We start from the raw sequence: 24906 nt of genomic DNA, 5'->3' as shown, positions 1-24906 counted from the left end.
CCAAAAAACACCATTCCCAGCAAACCATCACTCCCATCAAACCACTGCTCCCAGGAAAGCCTCATTCCCAGTAAACCATTGCTCCCAGCAAACCATCATTCCCATCAAACCACTGCTCTCAGGAAAGCCTCATTCCCAGTAAACCATTGCTCCCAGCAAACCATCATTCCCATCAAACCACTGCTCCCAGGAAAATCTCATTCCCAGCAAACCATCATTCCCAGCAAACCATTGCTCCCAGCAGCCCCCAGTGCCCTGCTCCCAGCAGGGTTAATCTGAGGAGCAGAGCAGAGCAGAGCAGAGCGTGCTGGCCACATCCCATCCCTTTCCCTGCTCCATCTCCCAGTTCAGCAGAGGGTTCCATAAATACAAAGCAAATACCAAACCCCTGATGGACACCGAAACAAATCCAGGATCCCGCTGGGAGCTGGCTCACAGTGCTTGCAGAGGGTGTACTTTAAAAGCAAAATCAGGATTTATCCATGGGGGCTGCTATTAAAGCCACTTTTCTTTTTTTTTTTTTTAAATCCCATGAACTCCGAGACAAACGTGTGGTCACCCTGCTTGTCCTGCAAACTCTGTTTTTTGGGGTGAAAGGAGCTGTGGGATATGGAGTGGGCTGTCCCAGTGGAACACTTTTTGTGTTTGTTTGTGTTTGATCTGTTTGACCAAGACACGAGTTTGTTGTGTCGTGATGTGGTGCAATAAATGAATGGGCATAAGCAGGTCTGAAGCGCTGGGAGCTGCCCTTGCCCACACTGCTGCTCCCTTTGGGGTCAGGCAGGTGCTGTGCTGGGCACTGCAGGCTGAGCACCCCCAGCTGGGGTCCCTGGGGTCACAGGCGCAGCTCTGAGGCACAGCAAGGTGCCAAGCTGCAGGCACAGCCATTTCCACCTCAGGTTTGGGAACAAAGCACAAAACAATCTTCATTAACCCAAAGCCCTTTTGGGCCACTGAGTGTCCCTGCATGGCTGATCCAATCCCATCATCCCATGGGGCGATGCTCCGCCCAGGGGAGGAGCCAAGCATTCCTACCTGGGTACAATCTGAGCTTTGGGACAGCCCAGCAGCCTTTGCCCAGTGCATTGCCAGAGGAGCAGCTTCTGCTGCCCTGCATGGCCAGAGGGAGCCCAGGCCCATCTCCAGCAGCCCTGGAGCTGCAGAGGAAAACTCCCCCCTTGTGCAGGATCCCTGCTCCAGCAGAGCCACAGCTGGCACTGCAGGAGGGCTGAGCCCCCATGGGATGGGGCTGTGCCACCCCCTGACACACAGGGGACAGGGCATGGTCTGACTCTGGCAGGGTTTGTGTTCTTGTTTTTGTACTATTACATTTGTATTTTTAATTTCCCTAATAAAGAACTGTTATTCCTGCTCCCACATCTTTGCTGGAGAGCCCCTTAATTTCAAAATTATAATAACTGGGAGGGAGAGGGTTTGCATTTTCCATTTCAAGGAAGTGGAAATTTCCATTTCTGCCTTCCTCAGCTGACACCTGGCTGTTCAAACCAAGGCACCACTCACCTGTTTTACCTCCTGTCAGGAGGGGGATGGCACCGGGGGTGGCTCTGCCTTACCTTGTGCCCCACATCCGACCAGCCAAAGAGAACTGGGGACACATCCAAGCCATCAAAGCGCCTGTTTGGGGGCAGTGCTGCCCCAGCCAGGGCCACCAGCGTGGGGAAGATGTCCAGGATGCTGGGGAAAGAGGAACAGTCACCAGAGCGAGGAGTGAGGATCCCTGGAGGGTCTCCCCAACCTCACCTGTGCCCCACATCCCTCCCAAGAGAGCTGAAAAGGCTGAACCCAGCTCTGGCCCTGGCCTCACAGCCCTGCCACCCCCAGATTCAGCCAGGATGTGCCTCTCCCTGGGGCAGGGGCAGCAGGGCACCGATGCCTGGGCAGTAGGAAGGCAGCAGGTCAGTCACCCTCTGCAGAAAGTGCCAGCCAGGGGTTTCCAGGCCAGTGCCAGCAGCTCCTGGTGCCCAGGAAATGCAGAGTGGCTGTTCCAGGGCACAGCAGGAGCTGCCAGGATGGAACAGCCCCCTCAGCCTCCCCAGTGCCAGCCCCAGCCTGAGCACCCAGGGCTCCCCTCGGTCCCTCCAGGGGCACAGGGACATGGGGAAGGTGACCCAAAGTCAGTCCCAGCTTTGTCACCTGCTGCCTGTGCCCTGGGATGGGATTGTCCCCACCTGGCACACCCTGAGGTGTGAGGAGCTGCATGGGGTGGGATGGGGATCCCCCAGCCCTTCACAGCCTGGGGTCCCCCTCTTCTGCCCACGCGTCCCAGAGGGGTCCAGACTCAACTCCAGTGGGATGGGAACGTCCTGCTCCCAGCCCCCATGTCCAATCCTCACCCTCCACATCCTTGGGGCACAGCTTTCTGTCCCCCAGTGCCACCAACAGCATCTGTCCCTCACAGATGCAGTCACAGGGTGACCCCAGACCTCTAAAAGGAACCACCCACACCAGGGTGGGACAGTGGCCAAGTGACACATCACAGCTGTGTCCTGGGGACCAGGCTGTGACAGCGACAGCTGGCACTGCTGCCAGGGCTCAGCCCAGCACCTCTGGCTACAAAACCCCGTGCCAGCAACTCAGGGGGCTTGGCTGGGACAAGGAAATTGCTACAGGAGGCAAAAGCACCGGGAATTGGGGTCACCAGGGTGCTGCCACTGTGGCCTTGTCACCATGGCCGTGCCACCACCACGGTCCTGCCACTGTCACCACGCTCCTGCCACTGTCACCATGGCCATGCCACTGTCACCACGGTCCTGCCACTGTCACCATGGTCCTGCCACTGTCACCATGGTTGTGCCACCACCATGGTCCTGCCACTGTCACCACGGTCCTGCCACTGTCACCATGGTTGTGCCACCACCATGGTCCTGCCACTGTCACCACGGTCCTGCCACTGTCACCATGGCTGTGCCACCACCACGCTCCTGCCACTGTCACCATGGCCGTGCCACCACCACGCTCCTGCCCCTGGGTGCCTCCTGCCTGGGCTGTGGTGGCAGCTGAGTGAGCAGAGAGAGGAAAGAGCTCTGGGCTCAGCAGCCCCTGCTCTCCCACTGAAGGAGGTTTCATTCAGCTGCTAAGAGACAGAGAGAACAAATAAGAACAAACATTGCTGGGAGCCGGGAGGCGCCCAGCAAATCCTGGCTCTGCCCTGAAACCCCTGCAGGCACCTTGCTGGGGGCACAGCAGCTGCCCCAGAACAGCAGCATCACCTGGGCAGCCTGGCCCTGGTGCCAGGGGTGCCCAGCACCCCCAGGATCCAGCTCAGTGCTGGATGTGGACGGTGCCAGGCAGCCCTGCCCCGGTGGATGGGACCTCTGGGGAGCACAGCTGGGCTGGGAGAGCAACATGACTGAGGGCAGGGTGCTCCCCAGCCATGGGCAGGTGTAACCCATGGACAAAAGCAGGAAAAATAGGATTTTGGTCAAAGTTGGCATCAAAGCAAAGGCAGGCACATCCTGGCACCTGCAACTGAGGGAAAGAGAAAGCCACGCTGCCAACCCCTGCCCTGGCAAGAGAGATCTGACACATGAAGCCACTCCAGCATCCTGCTGCCACCTGAACACCAGGAAAAGGGAAAAGGGCCTGGCAGTGCCCAGGGACAGCAGCTCCTGCCTGTGGGACAATGGGCATCCTGATCCCCTGGGCACCAAGGGGCACAGAGCCCTGGCCTGCCATGGTGCTGGGCACCCTGGGGCACAGAACCCTGGCCTGCCATGGTGCTGGGGACCAAGGGGCACCAAGGGGCACAGAACCCTGGCCTGCCATGGTGCTGATCCCCTGGGCACCAAGGGGCACAGAGCCCTGCCCTGCCATGGTGCTGAGCACCAAGGGGCACCAAGGGGCACAGAGCCCTGCCCTGCCATGGTGCTGGGCACCAAGGGGCACAGAACCCTGGCCTGCCTGGCCTGCAGCAGCTCTGCCCACACCCCCAGCCCAGCCCAGCCCAGCCCAGCCCAGGATGGTGCAATCTCCTCCCTCAGCACCCTCCTGACCTAATTCTTCCCTGCCCTACTTCGGGTTGGGGCAGGGAAGGGCAGGAGCACAGCGGGTGGCTCTGACCATAATTAGCCGTAATTAAGAAGAGCAGACGAGGCAGTTTTGAGGCAGTTCTGTGCAGAGCCCAGCGTGCAGGTGCTGGTCTGGGGTGAGGCATCAGCGTTCCTGGGCTGGCTGCAGCTCCCTGGCCCCGGGGCAGGCTCACCCTGCCTCACCCCTGTGCTCACAGGTCCTGAGCAGCTCCGGCGGCCTCTGTGCCCCTGCCAGGTGTTTCCATAACCCCAGGGGAGGAGGAGATCCCTGCAGAGGGGAGACGCCCTGCCCTGCCCAGCCCTGGCTCTCCCCGGGGATCCCTCAGGGCTCCCAGCCCCTCCTGCTGCACTCCCTCCCCATCCCCTGGGGGGCTTCAATGTCCCCGTGGGGCTGTCCCCGAGGGGGCAGAGGCACAGAGAGAAGCCACCAGTCCTGTGAGCACCTCCGTGTCCCTCTGTGTCCCTCCACACTCCCTGTCCCACCTCAGGCCAGGGCTGGTGACACTTTCCTGAGCTTGACCCATCCCTCTCACCCCCAGGCTGGTTCTGTGCTGCTGCCAAAGAGGGGGTGCCCCCTCCTGATGCCAGGGCACCACCCTGCACAGCTGGCATGGCCCCATGGCAGTGCCAGGGCACCACCCTGCACAGCTGGCATGGCCCCATGGCAGTGCCAGAGCACCACCCTGCACAGCTGGCATGGCCCCATGGCAGTGCCAGAGCACCACCCTGCACAGCTGGAATGGGTCTGTGTCAGTCCCAGAGCACGATCCTGCACAGCTGGCATGGCTCAGTGTCAGTGCCAGAGCACCATCCTGCACAGCTGGCATGGCTCTGTGTCAGTGCCAGGGCACCACCCTGCACAGCTGGCATGGCCCTGTGTCAGTGCCAGAGCACCATCCTGCACAGCTGGCATGGCCCTGTGTCAGTGCCAGAGCACCATCCTGCACAGCTGGCATGGCTCTGTGTCAGTGCCAGAGCACCATCCTGCACAGCTGGCATGCCCTGTGTCAGTGCCAGGGCACCATCCTGCACAGCTGGCATGGCTCAGTGTCAGTGCCAGGGCACCACCCTGCACAGCTGGCATGGCTCAGTGTCAGTGCCAGAGCACCATCCTGCACAGCTGGCATGGCCCCATGGCAGTGCCAGCCTCTGCTGGGGGGGACAGAAGTGACTCCTGTTTCTCCTGTGACTCCTGTGACTCCCACAGAGCCGCTCCCCAAAGCACCTGGAGTGCTGCACCTGCCTCTGCTGCATTTCCAGATTCCCAGCTGTCCAACCTGCCAGACTGGAGCTGGGAAAGGCAGGAGATAAGATCTTGGAGGAGATAACCAGAATTCCTGGGCTTGGAGGCAGGGCCAGGGGGATGGGACAGGCACTGATCCTGCACATGCTGCCCCAGCTGCCCGAGGGGGTGGCAGCTCTGCCCCAGAGCCCAGGGATGATTTGGGGGTGAGGCCATGGGGTGCTACGTGCTCCCCATCCCCTCCCCCAGACACCAGTGACTCAGTTATGGCTCAGACCTTCCCCTGCCTGCAAACACCCAGCTCCCAGAGCTGCCCTGGGGCTGTGGAACGAGTGAGTGTCTCCAGCTCATCCCAGGGACCTTGGGAACACCCAGCACTGCCCCAGGGCCCACCAGTCAGGACCTGCTCCCAGCAGCTGGGACATTCTTTCCCAGCACCCAGCAACCCCTCAGCCCCACCACCCTGTGTGCCTCAGGGATGAACGGGGACAGGGCATCCCAAGATCCAACAACCCCCCAGCCCCCCCAGCCTGACCCCAGCACCGTGGGGACCCATCAGGGATGAACAGGGACAGGGCATCCCAATTCCCAGTGACCCCAAACCCCCCCAGCACTGCGGGGACCCATCAGGGATGAATGGGGACAGGACATCCCAACACCCACCAACCCCAAACTCCCCCAGCCTGACTCCCAGCATCATGAAGATCCATCAGGGATGAAAGGGGACAGGATATCCCAATTCCCAGTAACCCCCAAACCCTCCCAGTGTAACCCCAGCCCCATGGGGACAGGGTATCCCAATTCCCAGTGACCCCAGACCCCCCCAGCCTGACCCCAGCACTGTGTGGATCCATCAGGGATAAATGGGGACAGGAATCCCAATTCTCAATAACCCCCCCAGCCCCACCACCCTGTGTGCCTCAGGGATGAAAGGGGACAGGGCATCCCAATTCCCAGTGACCCCAGCACCGTGGGGACCCATCAGGGGTGCACAGGGACATTCCCCCGCCCTGCTGCCCAGGAGGGCTGTGAGGATGGGTGCAGCTGGCACACGAAGGGGTGCAGGTGCTGCAGGCAGAGGGGCAGTGCAGACCCTCCCCTTGCCCTCCTGCAGGGACTCCTCTCCTCACAACCGCACCCTCCTCCGCAGAAAGGCATTCGCAGACCTCAGAGCCGTCCCCTGCTCCGTGCTGGGCAGGGAGAACATCATCATCATCATCACCATCATCATCACCATCATCATCATCATCATCGTCTGTTAATTAACGGCAGCCCTCGGCCACCGCGGCCAGCAGCGCACGGAGCCCGGTGGTGGCTGCGAGCCCCAGCCCTCCAGCCTCACAAAAAGCCCTTTCAGCTCCTCTCAGCTGAAGCATTCAGCCTTGGAGAGGACAAAAGTACAGCCTGGCACGAGGCAGGGCACAACCACAGCTGCCAAAATCCAGGTGATGGCCGGGGTGGCAGCGTGGGGATGGGGGCTCCTTCCAGAGGGGCCAGCCCTGTTCCCAGAGCGGCTCTTACCTGAGGAGAGCCTGGCTCGTCCTCCCGGCAGGGACACGGCCAGGCCAGTACACCAGGGCTGGCACTCGGTGCCCTCCTTCCCAGGTTGTTTGCTTGGCCGAGCTCCCACCTGCAGGAGAACGGGGCAGTGCTCAGCATCCTGCGGATGCTGGGAAACTCCTGAGCCTGGAGCTCTGCTGGGAAAGGAACTGTTCCGAGGCAGAGATGTGTGCATGACCCCAAAGGAGCGTGGTTCCACCGGGCCAGGGGAGGGAGAGGCACTGCAGGAGCTGCTCACAGGGGTCTCAGCTGGGCACCGGGTTGTGTTTGCTCCAGTGAGTGATGAGAAATGCAGCAGCTGCCAGAGCCATCGCATTTCCATCCCCTTCTGATGCCAGGTGAGAGAATGGAGCAGGCGGGAAATGGAGGAATTCATTCCAGGGGCTCCTGTCCCTTACAGGGCTCAGCACCAACAGCTCCCCCTCCCCTGACCGCTGGAAACCTCATTAAAAATACCATCCTGCTAATAACCCTCCTGCCAGTTAATGAACCTGATCCATCCTTCCCCTGACAGCACCCAAAGCACTGCCCTGCCCTTGGGTTTGAGAGGCTGCCCAGTCCCTGCCTCCACCTGCAGGGCTCAGCACCGAAATCGGGGTGCTGAGCACAAAAATTGGGGTTCTGAGCACCTAATTCGGGATGCTGAGCCCCAAAATCGGGGTGCTAAGCCCCAAAATTGGGATGCTGAGCACCTAAATCGGGATGCTGAGCATCAAAATCGGGGTTCTGAACACCTAATTCGGGATGCTGAGCCCCAAAATCGGGGTGCTGAGCGCCAAAATTGGGGTGCTGAGCATCAAAATTGGGGTGCTGAGCGCCAAAACTGGGGTGCTAAGCACCAAAATCGGGGTGCTGAGCGCCAAAATTGGGATGCTGAGCGCCAAAACTGGGGTGCTGAGCATCAAAATTGGGGTGCTGAGCGCCAAAACTGGGGTGCTGAGCATCAAAATCGGGGTGCTGAGCACCAAAAATTGGGGTGCAGAGCCCAAAATGAGAGCCCCAAAATCAAAAGGGCTGGAGGGCGGTTGGAGAGCCTCAGCCTTGGCCGCAGCCCAAAGGGCCCCAGGCAGCTGGAGGGGGAAGGGGTTGGGAATGGGGCAAAGAGAAAATCCCAAGGCGATTCACAAAGTTCCCCGGCGCTGTCTTTGTGCGCTGCCTTTCAGCGTGCACATGGCAACGGCGGCGCTCGCCCTGAGCCATTTCCTGGGGGCACGGCCAAGAGAGCCCCTGCGCTGTCCCCTGCGCTGTCCCCAGCCCTGCCCCAGCTGATCCAGGCCCCCAGGCAATGCTGCCGTGCCCACAAGGACACCCGCGGCACAGCTGCCCCAGGGACCAGCCCAGGGAAAAGGTTTCTGACCCTGGCACACCCAAATCTCCCCCATTCCCCACCCAAAGTTTTGGTGTTTCCCCCAGACCCCCCAGGAAACCACAGCAATTAATATCAAGCCCCATCTCTGCACTTAAATGAAAGAACTCATGCTCCTGGATGCATTTGCAGGGTTTTTCCAGGCATGGTCAGGGCTCTCTGGAAGGACATCAGACGGATATTTCCTGACCAAGCCACCCCAGCACCTCTGGTCAGGTCAGAGCAGCCTGGGATGAGGTCACATTAACACTTTGGGAAGTAAACAGGGCTCAAACACCCAAACCCAAGCAGGGGATTTTGTCCAGAGTGGGGATGATGCAGCCCTGCTGCTGTGGGGACTTTCCAGGCTTTCCAGGAAAGCTGAACTGTGCATTCCCGTGGTGGGATGAAAACCTTGGTTCCACCACACACACAGCAGGTCCTCAGCACAGGGACACCAGCTCTGGAACTTCCCCAACCTGCCTCAAAACATGCCCAGCATCACATCCCCAAAATGTTTTTCTCTCTCCCAGTATCCCTCCCCTTGCTGCACTTTTGACCCCAAGGCGGGAGAGGAATTTTTGGGGGCTGTGAAAGGGAAAAGGGCAGAGAAAGGGGCAGCACACACGGATCTGCTGCTCTCTCCCAGCTCCAGTGACCACCTGAAACCAGAGAAAAACATCCCTGGGATTTAGGGTTGGACCCTAAAACAAAAGATGGAGCTACAGGAAACATATAGAAACATGTAGAAACATAGAAACATGTAGAAACATAGAGGAACATGTAGAAACATATAGGAACATGTTGGAAATGTATAGAAACATGTTAGAAACACATAGGAACACGTTAGAAACATACAGAAACATGCAGAAACTTATAAAAACATGTAGAAACATATAAAACATCTGGAAACATATAGAAACATGCAGAAACATGTTGGAAATGTATAGAAACATGTTAGAAACACATAGAAACACGTTAGAAACACACAGAAGCATGCAGAAACATAAAAACGTAGAAACAGAAACATGTTAGAAACATATAGAAACACATAGAAACATAAACATGTTGGAAACATAGAAACATGTAGCAACATGTTGGAAATGTATAGAAACATGCTGGAAATTAATAGAAACATGTTGGAAATGTATAGAAACATGTTGGAAATTAATAGAAACATGTTGGAAATGTATAGAAACATGTTAGAAAATATAGATACATGTTAGAAAAATATAGGAACATGTAGGAACATGTAGGAATGTATAGGAATATATAGAAACATAGAAACATATAGAGACATATAGAAACATATGGAAACATGTGAAAACATATATAAATAAATAGATTTTTTTTTTTTTTTTTTTTTTTTAGACAGGGAGAACTGTCTACCCCTGCTCTCCCATGCCTTGGGGGCTTTTCCCTGCCCAGGAACAACAACCCCGGGCTGGGAGGGCCGAGCATCCCAGCCTGGCACCCCTGGGCCAGCTCTGCAAGCATCCTGCAGCCACCAGAGCAGGGATTCCAGCCCACCCTGGCCCCGGGGTGTTTGCAGCCAGCTCAGAGGCTCTGCCAGCCCCATACTTGCATGTAGATACCCAGCAGAAACCAACAGTGAGGTTAGGATAAGTCTTTTGTCCTTGGGTGTGCGTGGCAGCCATCTTGACATCCTCAGTGCCACGCTTTTTGTAAGCTACAGGAATGTAAAATGTGGTGGGTGACTGGTTGATGATTTACCATCATGGTTTGTATTTTTGTTTGGTTTTTATTGGGGAGGGGGTGAGTTCTGGGGTTAATTCTATGTTTGTTTGGGGGTGGTTGTGGAGTGATGATGACAGTTGGTTATTGGTTTTGATACTAGGAAATTTAGAGGAAGGTTGATTGAAAGCATTGATGACAAATGATTTGGATAATGTAGGGATATATGGTTTAATTATTTGACCAAAAAAAAATTTTTAAAAAATGTCAAGATAAAAAAAAAAAGGATGCATAAAATGGAATTTAAATACTGGTTCCTCCCTCCCCGCTGGGGGCTCTGCAGGGCACAGGGGCTGGAAGGAGCCGTGGTTTGTGTTCTGTGTTCTGCTCACCCTGTTCTGCACCATCTGCTCGGGCTTGTGACCGGGGGTTGCTCAAGAGCAACAACCCGGGGCCGGCAGCGGGGTTTGTTTACTAGAAAATGAAGGTTACAATTCCATCCCCGGGGCCAGGAGAAGGAAGGGCTCTGGGAATGGGACAGAGCCAGCGCTGTTTGCACGGTGGCGTGGCCAGGGTGTCAGGAAGAGGAGGAGGATGAGCCTCAGCGCTGACCCCGGGACTGGCACGTTAACACCGCGTAATACAAGCAGAAGTGGGAAACGCCTGACTCATGGATGTTTCTGGCTGCCCCGGCAGAAATAAACCCACCAAGCAGATGGCTTGGCCGGAAAAGGAGGAAAGAGTGAAAAAAAAAAAAAAAAAAAAAAAAAAAACCAAAACAAAATTAAAGCCCAACAAAACGGTGGAGAGAAAGAAAAGCAAAGTCCTGGGGTGTGGGGAGGGTGGTGGGTGCTATGCTCTGGGGGCTGTGAGACCCTGATGGGGCAGATCCCAGCATCCCATCTGCAAACCAGCACACTCACCCCCAAGCTCCGGGGTAATGGGGACCCAAACACACCCCCACAGCAGTTTTGGGGGGAATTTGACTGTTTGGAAGAAAAAAAATAGCGCTGGGGTGCATTCAAGCCCAGGGCAGCAGCCAGGGAGAGGCTGGGGTGCATGGAATGATGCCAGTGTCCCTTTGGTGGGCAGTGAGGCAGCCAGGGAGAGGCTGGGGTGCATGGAATGATGCCCATGTCCCTTAGGTGGGCAGTCAGGGCTTTGAGGAGCAGCCAGGGAGAGGCTGGGGTGCATGGAATGATGCCCATGTCCCCTCGGTGGGCAGTCAGGGCTTTGTGGAGCAGCCCCCCCTGTGTCCCCCCCCCCACGCTGCCAGGTTACCTCTCTGCCTCTGCCAGGCACCCACGAATGGCCCGAGGCGTCCTGCCAGCTCACACTTCTGTGCCCAGGGGCCATTGTCACCTGCAAGAGAAAGAAATGTCCCCATGAGGGACACCAGGAGCACAAGGGACACCCACAGTGGGGGGCAGGCAAGGACAAGTGACCCTTCCATCCCTCTCTGCCCCCCCTGCGATGCCTCCCCACGGGGAGTTGATGGGTTTTGGTTTTTAGCAGTTTGTTTGCAGGGGCTGGAGGGCAGCCAGGGCAGGGCAGGGGGGGCTCGGTGCCACCAGCTCCGGGTGTTAATGAGCGGCCGAGCGGTTCCTGTCATCAGGAGCAAGACATCCTCATTAGGGAGGCTGCTGGGAGACACAGAGCGGATTTGGGCTTCTTAACGAACGAGGATTTGTGGCTTAATTAGTCACGGCCCCACCGCTTCAGCCCCGCAGCCGGAGGGGGGTGGCAGGGTGGGCACCATGGCAGGGTGGGCACCATGGCAGGGTGGGACCCCCACCCAGCCCCGCGGTGGGACCACTCCCCACCCACAGAGCAGTGAGAGCATCCAGGCAGGGACAACGAGGGCAGGGGACACTGAGGGTGGGGGACAACAAGGGCAGGGGACATGGAGGGCAGGGGACACTGAGAGCAGGGGACAAGCACAGATCCTGCCCCCACCTCCAGGTGCAGCCTCCCCAGTGTCACCCCCCCACTTTGGCACAACACAGGAGCAGCGAGTGAGATCAGAATCGTTTCCATCGTTCTTTTCTCTGCCTCTCTCGTTGCTCCTCTCGGGTTCAGAGGATCCCACAGCCCCCAGCCCCGCAGTGTCCCCGCAGTGTCCCCGCAGTGTCCCTGCAGTGTCCCTGCAGTGTCCCTGCAGTACCTGTGAACCAGAGCAGCGTGCTGCCCCTGCCCAGGCTGTCGGCCGCCTCCTTCACCCGTGCCACCAGCGCATCCATCTCCCCCAGGGAGGCTCCGTAGACGCCCCTGCCCGGGCCAGGGGGCAGCGGGGGCACCAGCGGGACGTGCATATGGGCCAGGGCCAGGTACAGGAAGAAGGGCTGTCCTTTGTCACTGCACAGGGGACAGACAGAGAGCGTTCAGCCTCCAGCAGGTCACTGGGGTGGTGGCACTGCTGAGCCTGGGGACACAAACCCTTCCACTCTGCCGCAGCTCCCTGGGGGAAAACACCCCAGGTACATCCCCCAGCTCCAGGCACCCCTCTCCTTACAGGGAGGAGGCTGAGCTGAGCCACTTCTCCCCTGCTGCTGCTTAAACCTCTCCCCACTGTCCCCCTGTTGTCACCTGTGCCCCCATTTGGGATGGATTTGCCCCTTCCTCCATCTCCAGCAGCCAAACGCTCCATGCTGCTGCAGCCACACACCTCCCTCCCCTCTCTCAGAGGGCCCATTTTGTCCCTTTTCCCCCCTCCCCAGCAGGTGCCCGGCCTGGTGGTGCTGTGGGCAGAGGATGTGGCACAGCAGGGCACCCACAGAGCCCGGCACAGCCCGGGCAGTGCCCCCAGCCCCGCGGCACGTTCACCACCGCGCGCTGCCCTGGCCAGCACGGACACGTCCTGTTTGCTTGTTTACAGCTATATTTATCTGCCCCAACGAGCTGCTCTTCCTCAGGGAGCTCGGAGGGGAAGGGTGGGATGGCCAGCGGCGAGGAGGGGCCGGATCCTGGGCCGTGTCCCGGCTGTGCACGCGCCCGGCCCCATCTCTGCCTCCTGCCAGCTCTGGGGCCCTTCCCAGTGCGTGTCTGCACTTCCTTCCTCTGCCCGGCACCCACCTGGCCTGGAAAATGAGTAAAAAACCCCATCCTGCCCGGAGCTGCTGGGGGCTGGAGCCCCATGAAGGGTTTTCTCAAAACCCCCGCTCCGACTTTCCTCAAAAACAATGGTTTAAAAACACACAACCCCTTCAGAGGCCACCAGAAGAGCCTCAGTGCCTCCTCCAGCAGGAAGCCAAGCCATGGACATCCCAAATCTGAGCCACGGGGCAGCACTCATCTCCCCTGGCATCTCCCCTGGCACCCTGCTCATCCCTGCAGGACGTGGGGGTCAGGAAGGCTCATGTGCCCCTTGCAAACAGCTGCTGTGAGACCTCTTCCCAAGGGATGCCACAGCCCCTGGAGCAGGGAAAGCTGCTTCTCCTGGCTCCAGCATCCAGATGGACTCATGGCTGTGATGCTCAGCTGAACATCCCTCCCGTTTGCCACACAGACACCTCGGAATTGTTCTGAAGATCAGGCAAACGTTTAATCAATAACTGAAGACAGCAGTCCCTGACTTTTGCTCCCACGCTCGCCTGTGCTGAGCAGTGCCACGTCTCACTGTCACAAATTGCTCAACCTTGGCTGGTTAAAAAAACACCGAGATGGCAAATCCGGTGTTCTTTTGTTGCCCTGTAATGAATGAGTCAGGCAGGGAAAAACTGGAATAAGCCATCAAAGGGAAGGGAAGAAAAGGCAGGCACCTGCCTAATCCTGTTCTCCATGAACACAGATAACCCCAGCACATTTCTGGGCGTTTAAAGGTTTTTTCTATTAACCCAGAGTTTACACACTCGGTTTCACAGCCACAGAGCACCCAGGCAGCCTGGAGGGCTGGGGGTTTGGCAGGAGAAAGGGTTGGTGCTGCCCCACAGCCCAGAGCCTGGGTACCCTCAGCATCCCAAACGCGGCCAAACCACCCCACGGCCAATCCTTGGTACCCAAAGGGACAAACTACAGGTTTTATGCAACAAAACAGCGCCCAGTTTTATAGAGAGCCATTTCCCCATGTGCTGCTCCCTACCCAGCCCTTCTTTCACCTGTGTTACACAAACCTCACCCCAGGAGCCGCCTTCCCGTGCCTGCGTTATCCCGGGATGCAGGCGGGGATGGGCTCGGGCAGGGCTGCCCGGCAGCGCTTCCTCTGCTCGCTCTGCAGGGAGGCGTTTTGCAAAGTCACAGCTCGTAATCCGCCAATAATGGGGATTAAAATTACACAACCCGTCAGCAGGGCTCGGGGGCCTCGTCCGGAGGAGCCGCTTTGCTCCTCGGGGACAAACGGAGCCGGGCACCTCCCGTGCTCTGAGCCTGGGGGAGGCAGATCCCGGAGCCCAGCGAGCTCCGGGTGCTTATCCCCAAAATGGATCCAATCTCACACACGGGGCGTGTTCAAACACCTCTGGGTGCTGTTCTGGTCCCACCCTGACACCACTCAGCGCCTGTTGACAGCCCCTGCCGGCACTTCACACCCATGGAGGCACCATTGCCACCCCATCGCCACCCCATCCACAGGGATACAGGCATGGACCGACCTTGACATCGTGCACATTCATCCCAGGAAGGAGGGAGGAACAGCCCCACACCCATGGAGGCACCATTGCCACCCCATCGCCACCCCATCCACAGGGATGCAGGCATGGACAGACCTGGGAGGGAGGAACAGCCCCACACCCATGGAGGCACCTCCACCATCGCCACCCCATCCACAGGGATGCAGGCATGGACAGACCTTGACATCGTGCACATTCCCCCCAGGAAGAAGGAGGCACAGCTCCACTCAAAGGCTTTGGCTTTCCCCAAAAAACGATGGTTTTAAAAACACACAACCCCTTTAGAGGACACCAGAAGAGTCTCAGTGCCTCCTCCAGCAGGAAGCCAAGCCATGGACACCCCAAATCTGAACCATGGGGCAACACCCATCTCCCCTGGCACTGCACCAGCGTGATGCAAAGGAGTCCTGCAGTGCCCCAGGAGCTGTCCTAGCTAAGGGGACAGACAGGGGACAGTGGGTGGCCCTCACCTGGCCCTCTGGATGAACCTCTCTGCCTCCTCTGCGTAGCGCCTGGCCAGGCTGCCGAGCTCCACGGGCTGCTGGATGATGGTGGTGTTCTCCAAGAGAGGCAGGGCAACCTCTGTGTAACAGTCCTTCCTCACCACCCTGCTGGGAAAAGCCACCCCAGGCTGGTCACAGAGCAGGCACAGAGCCTGGCTGATCTCCTGGCTTCCAGAAAGCCAAGGGAGGGAGAACAAAGGGAGCGGTGCCAATGTCCCCATGGCACAGGGGGCTGCCAGCCCATGCCCTGCAGGGGGAAACTGGGTGCACAGAGCATGAGGGGAGGTGAGCACAGCCCAGGGCAGCCCTCGGGGCTGGGGACACTGCTGCAGACACAGACACAGCCCAGGGCAGCCCTCAGGGCTGGGGACACTGCTGCACACACCCATCTCCCCGTGCCCATACCTGGCAGTGGTGCTGTGCTGTGGGCAGGGCAGGCAGGGTGGCAGGTTGTAGCCAGGGGTGTCTGTGCAGCCCATGTCGTGGCTGTAGGGGATCCCAAAGTAGTAGTCAAAGCCTGAGAGGAAGGTGAGGGGGTCAGCAGGGTCAAGGTGGCCACAGGGCCCTGAGCCCCTTTCCCCTGGCACAGCCCTTACCACGGGAGCTGGGGTGATGGTGGCCGTGGTGTCCCAGGTGCCACTTGCCTGCATGGAAGCCACAGAACATCATTTCAGAGGTGACACAGCTCTGGCCACCAGCAGCCCTCACCCACAAGGTGCCCACAGTGCTGGGGGCTTTAATCAAGCTACAAGAAAGGTTCCTTGTTTGTGCTGGCTGCCATTCCAGAATGCCGTCTATTTTTGCAGAAAACCCAGAAAAAATGCATAAGGTATCTCATGGCTGTGCAAAGCAAATGTTTCCAGCCTTAAAAGGCTCTTTCATGTGTTTGTGCTCTGAGCAGACAGCTCCCTAAGCCCTCCCTAAACCCAGCTTCATCCTCTGACCTCCAGCACACGCTTGCTCCCACCCAACACTCCAATCCAAGAGGGAAAACTGCAAAAATGGAGAAACAGAGGGAATTTCTGCCAGCACAACAGCAGGAGCTGCAGATGCAAAGGGTTTGTGCAGGCTGAGGGGGACCCACAGTGACAGGAGGGTGCCCAAAGCCACCTGGCCAGCAGCACCGCCTGTGGTGCAGGATGCAGGATGGCAGAGCCAGTCCTGTTTGCTAAGGAACACCCAGCACATTCCTCAGGAGATAAAGCAATGAGAGATTAAATGGAGAAGTCTGGATTTCCGGCAGCACCCTTGAAAAGGAAGATTTTAAGCTTGGCGTTGCAAAATGCAAGGGGGATGTGTGAAATGTCTCTCACGTGGTCCTTTCGATTTCCCTTTCACTTCCAGCATTTCACCCAGGCACCCCCTGGCACCTCCCCAGCTGCCCCTGGCACTCTGGGCATTACCTATGGCCCCTGTGCTGTAGCCAGCCTCCCTCAGCACCTCGGCCAGGGTGGTCTCGTTGCGGGGGAGGCCCCCAAGAGAGGAGATGGCGAAGTTGTGGGTGACCCCATTGCGCAGCCCCAGGCGCCCCGTGAGCAGCGAGGCGCGGGACGGGGAGCACGTGGAGGCAGCTGAGTGGAAATCCACGAACCTGCAACGTGAAAAACCCTTCAGCTCATGACATCCCGTGTGCTCCAACGCTGCCCTGCCCCTCCCTGCTCCCCTGGACACTCCCCCTTTTGCTCTGGGGATGAGGGTGAGGAGTGGCAGATGAAGGCTCCAGCAGGGATGGATGGAGCTGCACCCCAAGGTGCCAGGCTCTGGCTGCCCTCCCCATGCAGCAAAACCCACACCAACAAAATTCCCTCACCTGCCAGTCCCACAGGGCTGAATTCCCCTGTGCAGCAGGGCAGAGTAACCAGGGGTGCAGGGTGAGGGCAGAGAGGGGGACAGACATTACCTTGTTCCCTCAGCAGCCAGCTGGTCCAAATGCGGGGTCTCCTTCGTCTCTGCCCAGTTGGCGCCCAGATCCCCCCAGCCCACATCATCAGCCAGGATGACAATGAAGTTGGGCTGCCTGCTCACCACACAGGGAGCCCAGAGCCCCACCAGCACCAGGGTGGGCACCAGCAGAGCCCACGGGGACAGGGGTGGGGTCCCCATGGTGCCACACGTCCCCTCCTGCCCGCGGTGCAGCTCTGCTGGGCTTCCCCAAACTGCCCCTGCTGTGTCCCTGTGGATGCAGCAGAGCTTTCCAGGGGCTCTGTCCCTTCCTCAGCTGGTCCTGTGGGGCTGGGGCAGGGCTGGGGTCTGGGTTTGGAGCGGGGCTGGGGTCTGGGTTTGCTCCCTTGGCTGCCGACCGAGCTGCGACACCTCCTCCGCCTTTCACACCCAGGCACAGCCAATATTCCCGAAACCAGCGCCAGCAAAGGTGTTATTCTTAGAAGTCAAAAAACACCCTTTGAAGTCACTGTCACCCTATTTATATCTTTCCTTCCTTCCTGGTAAATATCTAATTAGACACCAAACTGAAGTGGTATTTTCCCCTCCAGGAGCGGGTTCGATCCGCGGCAGCTCCTCTCAGCTCCTCTCCCCTCGCCGCAGCCAGAGCGATGTTTGTGTCCAAAACTGGCTCCTTCCCTGCAGGCTGAGCCCCTCAGCCTTGGGTGGGGCCTGCTGGGGGTCTGTCAGTCCATCCTTCCCCTGGTTACAGCATCCCCTGTGCAAGGGAAATGAAATGGTCAGGACAGGGGAGTGCTCCTGTACCCCAGACCGGGGCAGAGCAGCTTCTGCAGAGACCAGGGCAGAGCAGCTTCTGCAGAGAACAGGGCAAAACAGCCTCTTCAGACAACAAGACTTTGCCTTTGAAGTTGTTCTGCTGCCTGGTTCACAATGGCTCAACTGGAAAGGATGGGAATGCACAGTGCCCCTTTCCTGCACCCACTGCTCAGGCTGGGATGGTTTCCTCTGCTCCTGCCATCCCCAGCTCCTGCCATCCCAGCTCCTGCCATCCTCTGCTCCTGCTATCCTCTGCTCCTGCCATCCCATGTTTCTGCCATTCCCAGCTCCTGCCATTCCCAGCTCCTGCCATCCCACACTCCTGTCATCCCTGCTCCTGCCATCCCTGCTCCTTCCATCCTCTGCTCCTGCCATCCCCAGCTCCTGCCATCCCTGCTCCTGCCATCCCACACTCCTGCCATCCCATGTTTCTGCCATCCCAGCTCCTGCCATCCTCTGCTCCTGCCATCCCATGTTTCTGCCATTCCTGCTCCTGCCATCCCTGCTCCTGCTATCCCCAGTTCCTGCCATCCCCTGCTCCTTCCTGCTTGCCAAGGGCTTTCTCCCAAGTGCTGCAGCCCCACAAGGGGTTCATACAGGGCCCTGCCCTCGTTTGTCACAACTGGCAAGTGTCTGAAGCTCATTGTCTCAATTTAGTTCTGCTCCCTCTGCCCCACAGCTGCCAGGGCAGGAGCTGCTGGAGGGAGCTGCCCCAGAGGTGAGGAGGCAGGAATCCAGATCCAGAAGGCAAAAACGCCCAGGAACAGCCAGGATTAAGCACATCCAGCTGCTTAGAGCAGGATTTGGCCTCCAGAGATGGAAAGGTTCAAGGACAAAGGCTCCAAGGAGCGATGGCAGAGAGGGAGCTGTGGCAGAGCTCCATGGAGCAGATGGAGATGTGGAATACGATGTCTTGAACACCAAGTTATGGCCAAAGGGAGATGGAGCTGTGCCAAAAACCTGCTGGGTCCTGCACCAGGAGCTCTGCACTGGCTGTGGGGATCTGTGCTGGGCTGGGATGGCCAGGACCAGCTGTCCCCAGAGGTGCCAGGAACGTGGCAGGAGGGATGCAGCTCCCATGGGATGGCCAAGCAGGACAACACCCATGAACACAGAGAAGGAGAGCAGAGAAGACAATACTGGGAACAAAAGAGAAGAACAGGACAGGAGGAGGCAGGAGAGGGAATAGGATGAGCCCCATCTGTAGGCCAAGCTGTTTGTAGCTTGCAAAGTGAATTATTCCCAGGTTTTGCTGTTCACTTCTTTAAAAGCTTTGGGCTGTCACTTGGATCAGCAGCTCCTGGGCTCTCAGCAGAGCATTGCAGTGATCAGAGATGTGGCTCCATTCATAATTCATAGCCCAGAGTGTTAATTTATGAAGGCTGGAGGCTCTCAGTGCATCAGCTAATGGGGGTGGGTGCTGGGGCTGAGCTGTGGGAGGGGGCTCAGCTCTGGCAAAGGCTGCTCAGCCCTGCCCCAACAAAGCCCACGAGCTCAGGTCCTGTTCTGCACCCTCTGCATCCCCACAGCTCCAACAATCCAGGTGAGGTCTCTGGACATGTTTGATGGCAGCTAATTTGCCTTTACTTTCAACACAAAAATTCCTTTGCAATTTCATTGGATTTCCTCATGGATGGGGACTTGAAAGGAGCAGCAGCTCTGCCTGAGTCTGAGACCCCTTGCCCAGGGGCTGAGCCCAGCTGGGCCAAGGACAGCACAGAACTGAGCCACCAACACCACAGTGGTCAGGGAGACCTCAGCCCATCCCAGCCCCATCCCAACCCCTTCCCAATCCCTTCCCAATCCCATCCCAGCCCCATCCCAGCCCCATCCCAGCCCCATCCCAGCCCCATCCCAGCCCCATCCCAACCCCATCCCAGCCCCATCCCAGCCCCATCCCAGCCCCATCCCAGCCCCATCCCAGCCCCTTCCCAATCCCTTCCCAACCCCATCCCAGCCCCATCCCAATCCCATCCCTTCCCCATCCCAGCCCCATCCCAGCCCCTTCCCAGCCCCTTCCCAGCCCCTTCCCAATCCCATCCCAATCCCTTCCCAACCCCATCCCAATCCCATCCCAGCCCCATCCCAGCCCCATGCCAGCCCCATGCCAGCCCCATGCCAGCCCCATCCCAATCCCTTCCCAATCCCTTCCCAACCCCATCCCAATCCCATCCCAGCCCCATCCCAGCCCTATCCCAGCCTTATCCCAGCCCCATCCCAGCCCCTTCCCAGCCCCATCCCAGCCCCATCCCAGTCCTATCCCAGCCCTATCCCAGCTCCTTCCCAGCCCCATCCCAGTTCCCTGTCTGGGACTCTCCACAATGGAGCAAGGTATCACCCTGTGCCAGATCTGGGGTTTGGGAGAAAACAAAGCCCCAGAAGTGGAGCTGATCTCCTCAGGCAGGGGTGTTCAGACTTTCTGGGAAGACACACCAGCTAATCCTGCCCTCTGGCACCTGCCCTGGCATCCAGCAGCTCCCAGCCCCTCCCAGGCTGAGCTGCTCTCTGTGCCAAATCCCAGCCTCTCCAAGCACCCTCCCAGCAGCACCATCCCAGTCCCAGCTCCTGAGGGGCTGCCCTGCACCCCCAGAGTGCTCCAGGGCTCCCCCCAGCTGCACCTGCAGCCCCACAGAAAAACCCAGCCCACCTCAAAGCAGCCGAACCCACAAACCTCTGTCCCTTCCATTTACTCTGGGGAGGGATGCCAGGATGACACAGCTAACAAAAACAACCCAAACCATTTTCAAAGGACACTCTCTCCTCCCTAAATTACAGGGAAGGTCTTTCAGGGCTCAAATTCATGCATTAGCATCAAACAAAACTTGCTGATCCCTGATGCTCAGAGCTGTTTGAAGGCGAGGTGGAACACAGCTTGTGGAGTGCCCACATCCAGCCCACATCCATGAGTGTGAGGCCATCCCTGGCACCAACTCTGCACTCTGAGCCCTCTCTGACCCTTTCCAGCTCAAATTCCCGGGGAGTCCAGGCTGTGCACATCCCCCTGGAGGGGGTGGGAGCCCCCCTGGGATCCCCTCTGCAGCCAGCCCCACCCAGAGCCGACCCCACCAGCTTCCAGCTCTTTCTGCAAACATCAAAATGACTCAGGAGAGATTCCCCAGGCTGGCAGGAACACTGTGGCACCTGTGCCAAGCAGGAAATGCTGCCCAGGTGGCTGCAGCTGGAGGAGTGGCTGGGAGGGATCACTGGCCTGGGGATGAGCGGCGCTGGCGGCGCTGGACGTGGCACACCTGGTGGTGGCACAGCACGCACCTGGGACCAGGGCAGCCCTGAACAAACAAATAACCTGCCTTCTGCAGGCCAGGCACACGGCTCACAGGAGCCTGGAGAGGTCCAAACCAGACAAACCAGTTTAGAAAAGCCCCAGAGCCTCTCCAAGCTGTGTAGATGCCTCTCTGGGATGTCACCCCTGGCAGTGCCACCACAGAGGGGTCACCCTCACTGTGCTGGCATTATCTGTCATGTATTTATTACACATTAACCAGAAAGTTTACAAATCTTGGGGCCAGCATGATCATTTTCACATTTTTCACATTCTTTCACATTTTCACGCCTGCCTGGAGAGCAAAGCAGTGGCTGGAGCCCAGAAAAACCTGAGCCCTTTGAAGCACACCCGGCTGTGCTGAGCCACCCCCTGCCAGCTCCTGGGGCTCACAACCCACCCAGGGGCTCCCAGCTCTGATCTCCAGCCCAAACCCCCCCGTGGTCCTGCTGAAAGTCCCAGCAGGATTCAGGATCCCAGTGATCCCCAGCAGGATCCCCCATCCCAGCCACGAGGAGCAGGGAGAAAAGGACACAGCAAAGGATGAGAAATTCAAACTGAAGTGGGTACCTGCTGTTATCCAGGAGCTCCCAGTGTCCCCCCTTGTGCCAGCAGGGGAAACTGAGGCAGGCAAGCAGGAGTGATGGCTCAGCTGTGCTGGCCCCACAGCTGCTGAGTGATGTGGGATGGGGACATAGCCCCATGGTGCTGACCCCACTGGGGGATGTCCAGCCACAGCCTGGGGGGCATGGATGGCAAGGCAGAAAAACAAATCTATGGGTTTTTTTCAACAATCTATGGGGTTTTTTTTGCAATTTAAGATTCCAGAGATTTTGATTTGATCAGAGAAGGGCAGCAGGTACCTGGTGAGGAGTGGGGCAGAGGGGCAGGAGCTCAGTGTTTGCCCCCCTGGGCCTCCCCAGGGCTGACATGTTTACCAGCAGAGCTCCATTCCCAGCACAACTGTGCTGACAATGCTCTGAACACAGTCAGGACTTCATTCCAGGAAAAAAGGTTTTCTGCTGGCATAGTTTATACTCGTTCTCCTCACAGAACAAGCAGCACCGACAAAAACATACTTCTGCAGATTTACCAGGATTTCTGCCAGCTCCTGGGACAGGAGAATGTTTTTCACCCATCTCACTGCTGGGTCTTTCAGAGAAAACATTTCACATGCCGAGCAGGGCTGGGCAAACCCCGGCAGAATAACTGAACTGGAAGTGCCGGAGCCACCCGGCCAGGGGCCCGCGCTCCCCTGCCTGCCCAGCCCGCCCTCTTTCCCAGCTCCTGGCTGATTTATCTGATTTATGCCCACAGCCAGCACTCCTGCTCTGCTTCCCTGTGCATTTCAGAGCCCCCAGCCCCCAGCCCTGCTGCTGGAGTTGCTGGGATGATGGAGAGGCACGTCCCGCTGCAAGCGCTGCCAGGCACGGGACTGACCCAGGATGGATGTGCCAGGGAAAAGGATCCCAGCCAGGCCAAGCAGCAAACTGGGAAATTTGGGAAATTACCCCAAAAATATGGGGAGAAAAGGGTTTTACCCCAGCCCTGCTGCTGGAGTTGCTGGGATGATGGAGAGGCACGTCCTGCTGCAAGCGCTGCCAGGCATGGGAGTGACCCAGGATGGAAAAGGATCCCAGCCATGCCAGCAGCAGGGAAATTCCCCCAAAAACATGGGGGATAAAGGGTTTTACAGTTGGGCTGGAGAGGCTGCAGCCACCATCCCTGTCCCCCCACAGGGCCCCCAGCCCCCAGCCCTGCTGCTGGAGTTGCTGGGATGATGGAGAGACACAATCCCACTGTGAGCGCTGCCAGGCACGGGACTGACCCAGGATGGATGTGCCAGGGAAAAGGATCCCAGCCAAGCCAAACAGCAAAGTGGGAAATTTGGGAAATTACCCCAAGAATATGGGGGAAAAAGGGTTTACCCCAGCCCTGCTGCTGGAGTTGCTGGGATGATGGAGAGGCACGTCCTGCTGCGAGCGCTGCCAGGCACGGGATGGACCAAGGATGGATGTGCCAGGGAAAAGGATCCCAGCCAAGCCCAAGCAGCAAACTGGGAAATTTGGGAAATTACCCCAAAAATATGGAGGGAAAAGGGTTTTACAGTGAGGCTGGAGAGGCTGCAGCCACCATCCCTGTCCCCCCACAGGGCCCCTGCAGCCCCCTTGGCTCCCCAGAGCCTTATTGCTCTTGGAAAGCCCAAAGGAAAGGAATGGGAAGGTGAGGCAGAGACAGATGCAGAGCACTGACAAGAAATACCGAGGAGCAAATCGCTTTGGGGTTTTTCATGCCAAAGATATTTGTGTTCCTTTTTCTCCCCTGGAGGCACAAACCTCTTTTGTTGTCCCACAAGCACTTGCACTGTGGTTACCAGGAAGAATTTCAGCACGGGGAGGGTGCCCCATTCCCAAGGAAAAGCTTGGATAACGGGATTTTGGCTCTGCAGGGCCAGAGAAAGGTGGTCACCCTTTATCTGCACCCCTAAAAGGCAGGGCATGAGTAAAGGACAGCCACCTCCAAGGCCCCCTCAAAGGAAGGGGTTTCCTGTGGGACAGGGAGACAGGAGGCTCTCAAGGACACACAGTGTCCTCCCATGGCTGAGGACCCAGATTTCTGATGGATTTCTGATGGATTTCTGATGGATTTCTGATGGATTTCAGAAGGATTTCAGCTGGTTCAGGAGGGGACTGCAGAAACCTCCCTGAGAGCCCCAGCACTTGCTGGAGGCAGCAGCTGTTGGGCCAGCATTGCCAAGAGAAACCAGCAGCAGCTTTCCCAAAGTTCCCAAAAACAAAAAAGCAACAATTCGCCTCATTTTGAGCAATCTGGAGAATTTTGCCCCAGCTACCTGCTGCCCTGGCTGTGTTGTCCCACTGGGATAAAGGAAGGGAAAAGCAGCAGAAGGGACCGTGGCCAAGCCAAGCACAGCAGCCCTTGCAGTGCAGGGACATTTCAGCCTGGCTGCTTTTTGCAGGGGTGTGAAGCAGGAGCAGCAGGTGCCACATCAACCCAGCACACTGTGCTGGGCTCCTGGGCCAGCCCAGGGGCAGAACCCAGGGGAGCAGAGGTGAGGAGTGTGGCCACTGTTCCCTGCAGGCAGAAGCCAGAGGCCCACAGGGAATGGTGCAAACCCTCCTGGCAGCACCCATCTGTGCCCAGCACACCCAGAGCAGGAGCAGCAGCAGAGAGCTGAGGCTGCCAGAGCTCCAAGAGAGCTTGGGCAACACTCTCAAGGACAATGTGGGATTTTGGGGTGTCTGTGCACAGCCAGGGGTTGGGCTCAAGGATCCCTGTGGGTCCCTTCCAGCTCAGGATGTTCTGTGATTTTAGGATGACTGAACCCCTGCTCCCTCCCTCCCAATGCCTCTAAGTGGTGAGTTGGTCTCTCCTGCTTTGCTTGACTCACAAATCCCTACTTTTTAAGCTTCCTACATAAAGGACATGTTTTCCCTTAAAACTCCAACTAAGGAGTTGGTTTTCCCTAGGAAATGCAACCAATGGAAATGTTTTCCTCTTATAATTTAACCAAGGGACATGTTTTTCCCTTATAATTCAACCAAGGGACATGCTTTTCCCTAAAAAAATGCAACTAAATGAGATGGTTTTCCCTAAAAATGCAACAAAAGAGCATGTTTTTCCCTAAAAGTCCAACTAAAGGAGATGATTTCCCCAAAAAAATACAGGTAAGGGAGATGTTTCCCAAAAAATGCAAGTGACAGAGACATCTCCCCCTAAAAATTTAACTGAGGGAGATGTTTTTCCCTAGGAGTACAACTAAAGGAAACGTATTCCACAAAAATACAACTGAGGGACGTGTTTTTCCCTAAAAAAAAAAAAAAAAGGCAACTGAGGGAGATGTTTTTCCCTAAAAATACAACCAAGAGAGATGGTTCCCCCTAAAAATTC

The 24906-nt window shown here is 57.6% G+C and overlaps 1 protein-coding gene across 5 annotated transcripts in view; it reads right to left on the bottom strand.

Annotated features, from left to right (window-relative positions):
* ARSG (arylsulfatase G) overlaps positions 1-24906 on the bottom strand; it is a 31449-nt gene that overhangs the window by 4529 nt on the left and 2014 nt on the right. Inside the window, exons 2-10 of one of the 5 annotated variants that reach the window (XM_071451409.1) lie at positions 16900-17658; positions 16403-16590; positions 15596-15643; positions 15405-15516; positions 14967-15107; positions 12057-12247; positions 11174-11254; positions 6814-6922; positions 1575-1695 (exon numbers count right to left, since the gene is read on the bottom strand). In XM_071451409.1, coding sequence (XP_071307510.1) covers positions 1575-1695; positions 6814-6922; positions 11174-11254; positions 12057-12247; positions 14967-15107; positions 15405-15516; positions 15596-15643; positions 16403-16590; positions 16900-17102 — 1194 coding nt within the window. In that variant the 5' untranslated portion in view covers positions 17103-17658. The remainder of the gene's footprint in view (positions 1-1574; positions 1696-6813; positions 6923-11173; positions 11255-12056; positions 12248-14966; positions 15108-15404; positions 15517-15595; positions 15644-16402; positions 16591-16899; positions 17659-24906) is intronic. The other 4 variants (XM_071451411.1, XM_071451406.1, XM_071451408.1 and 1 more) reach the window with 4 other exon arrangements.

Source organism: Agelaius tricolor, unplaced genomic scaffold (assembly GCF_023055355.1).
Source record: "Agelaius tricolor isolate 1412-34295 unplaced genomic scaffold, bAgeTri1.0.p SCAF_32, whole genome shotgun sequence".
In the NCBI taxonomy this organism is placed as follows: domain Eukaryota; kingdom Metazoa; phylum Chordata; class Aves; order Passeriformes; family Icteridae; genus Agelaius; species Agelaius tricolor.
Note: the sequence above shows the minus strand (reverse complement) of the source record. Positions and strands in the feature narration are given on the sequence as shown.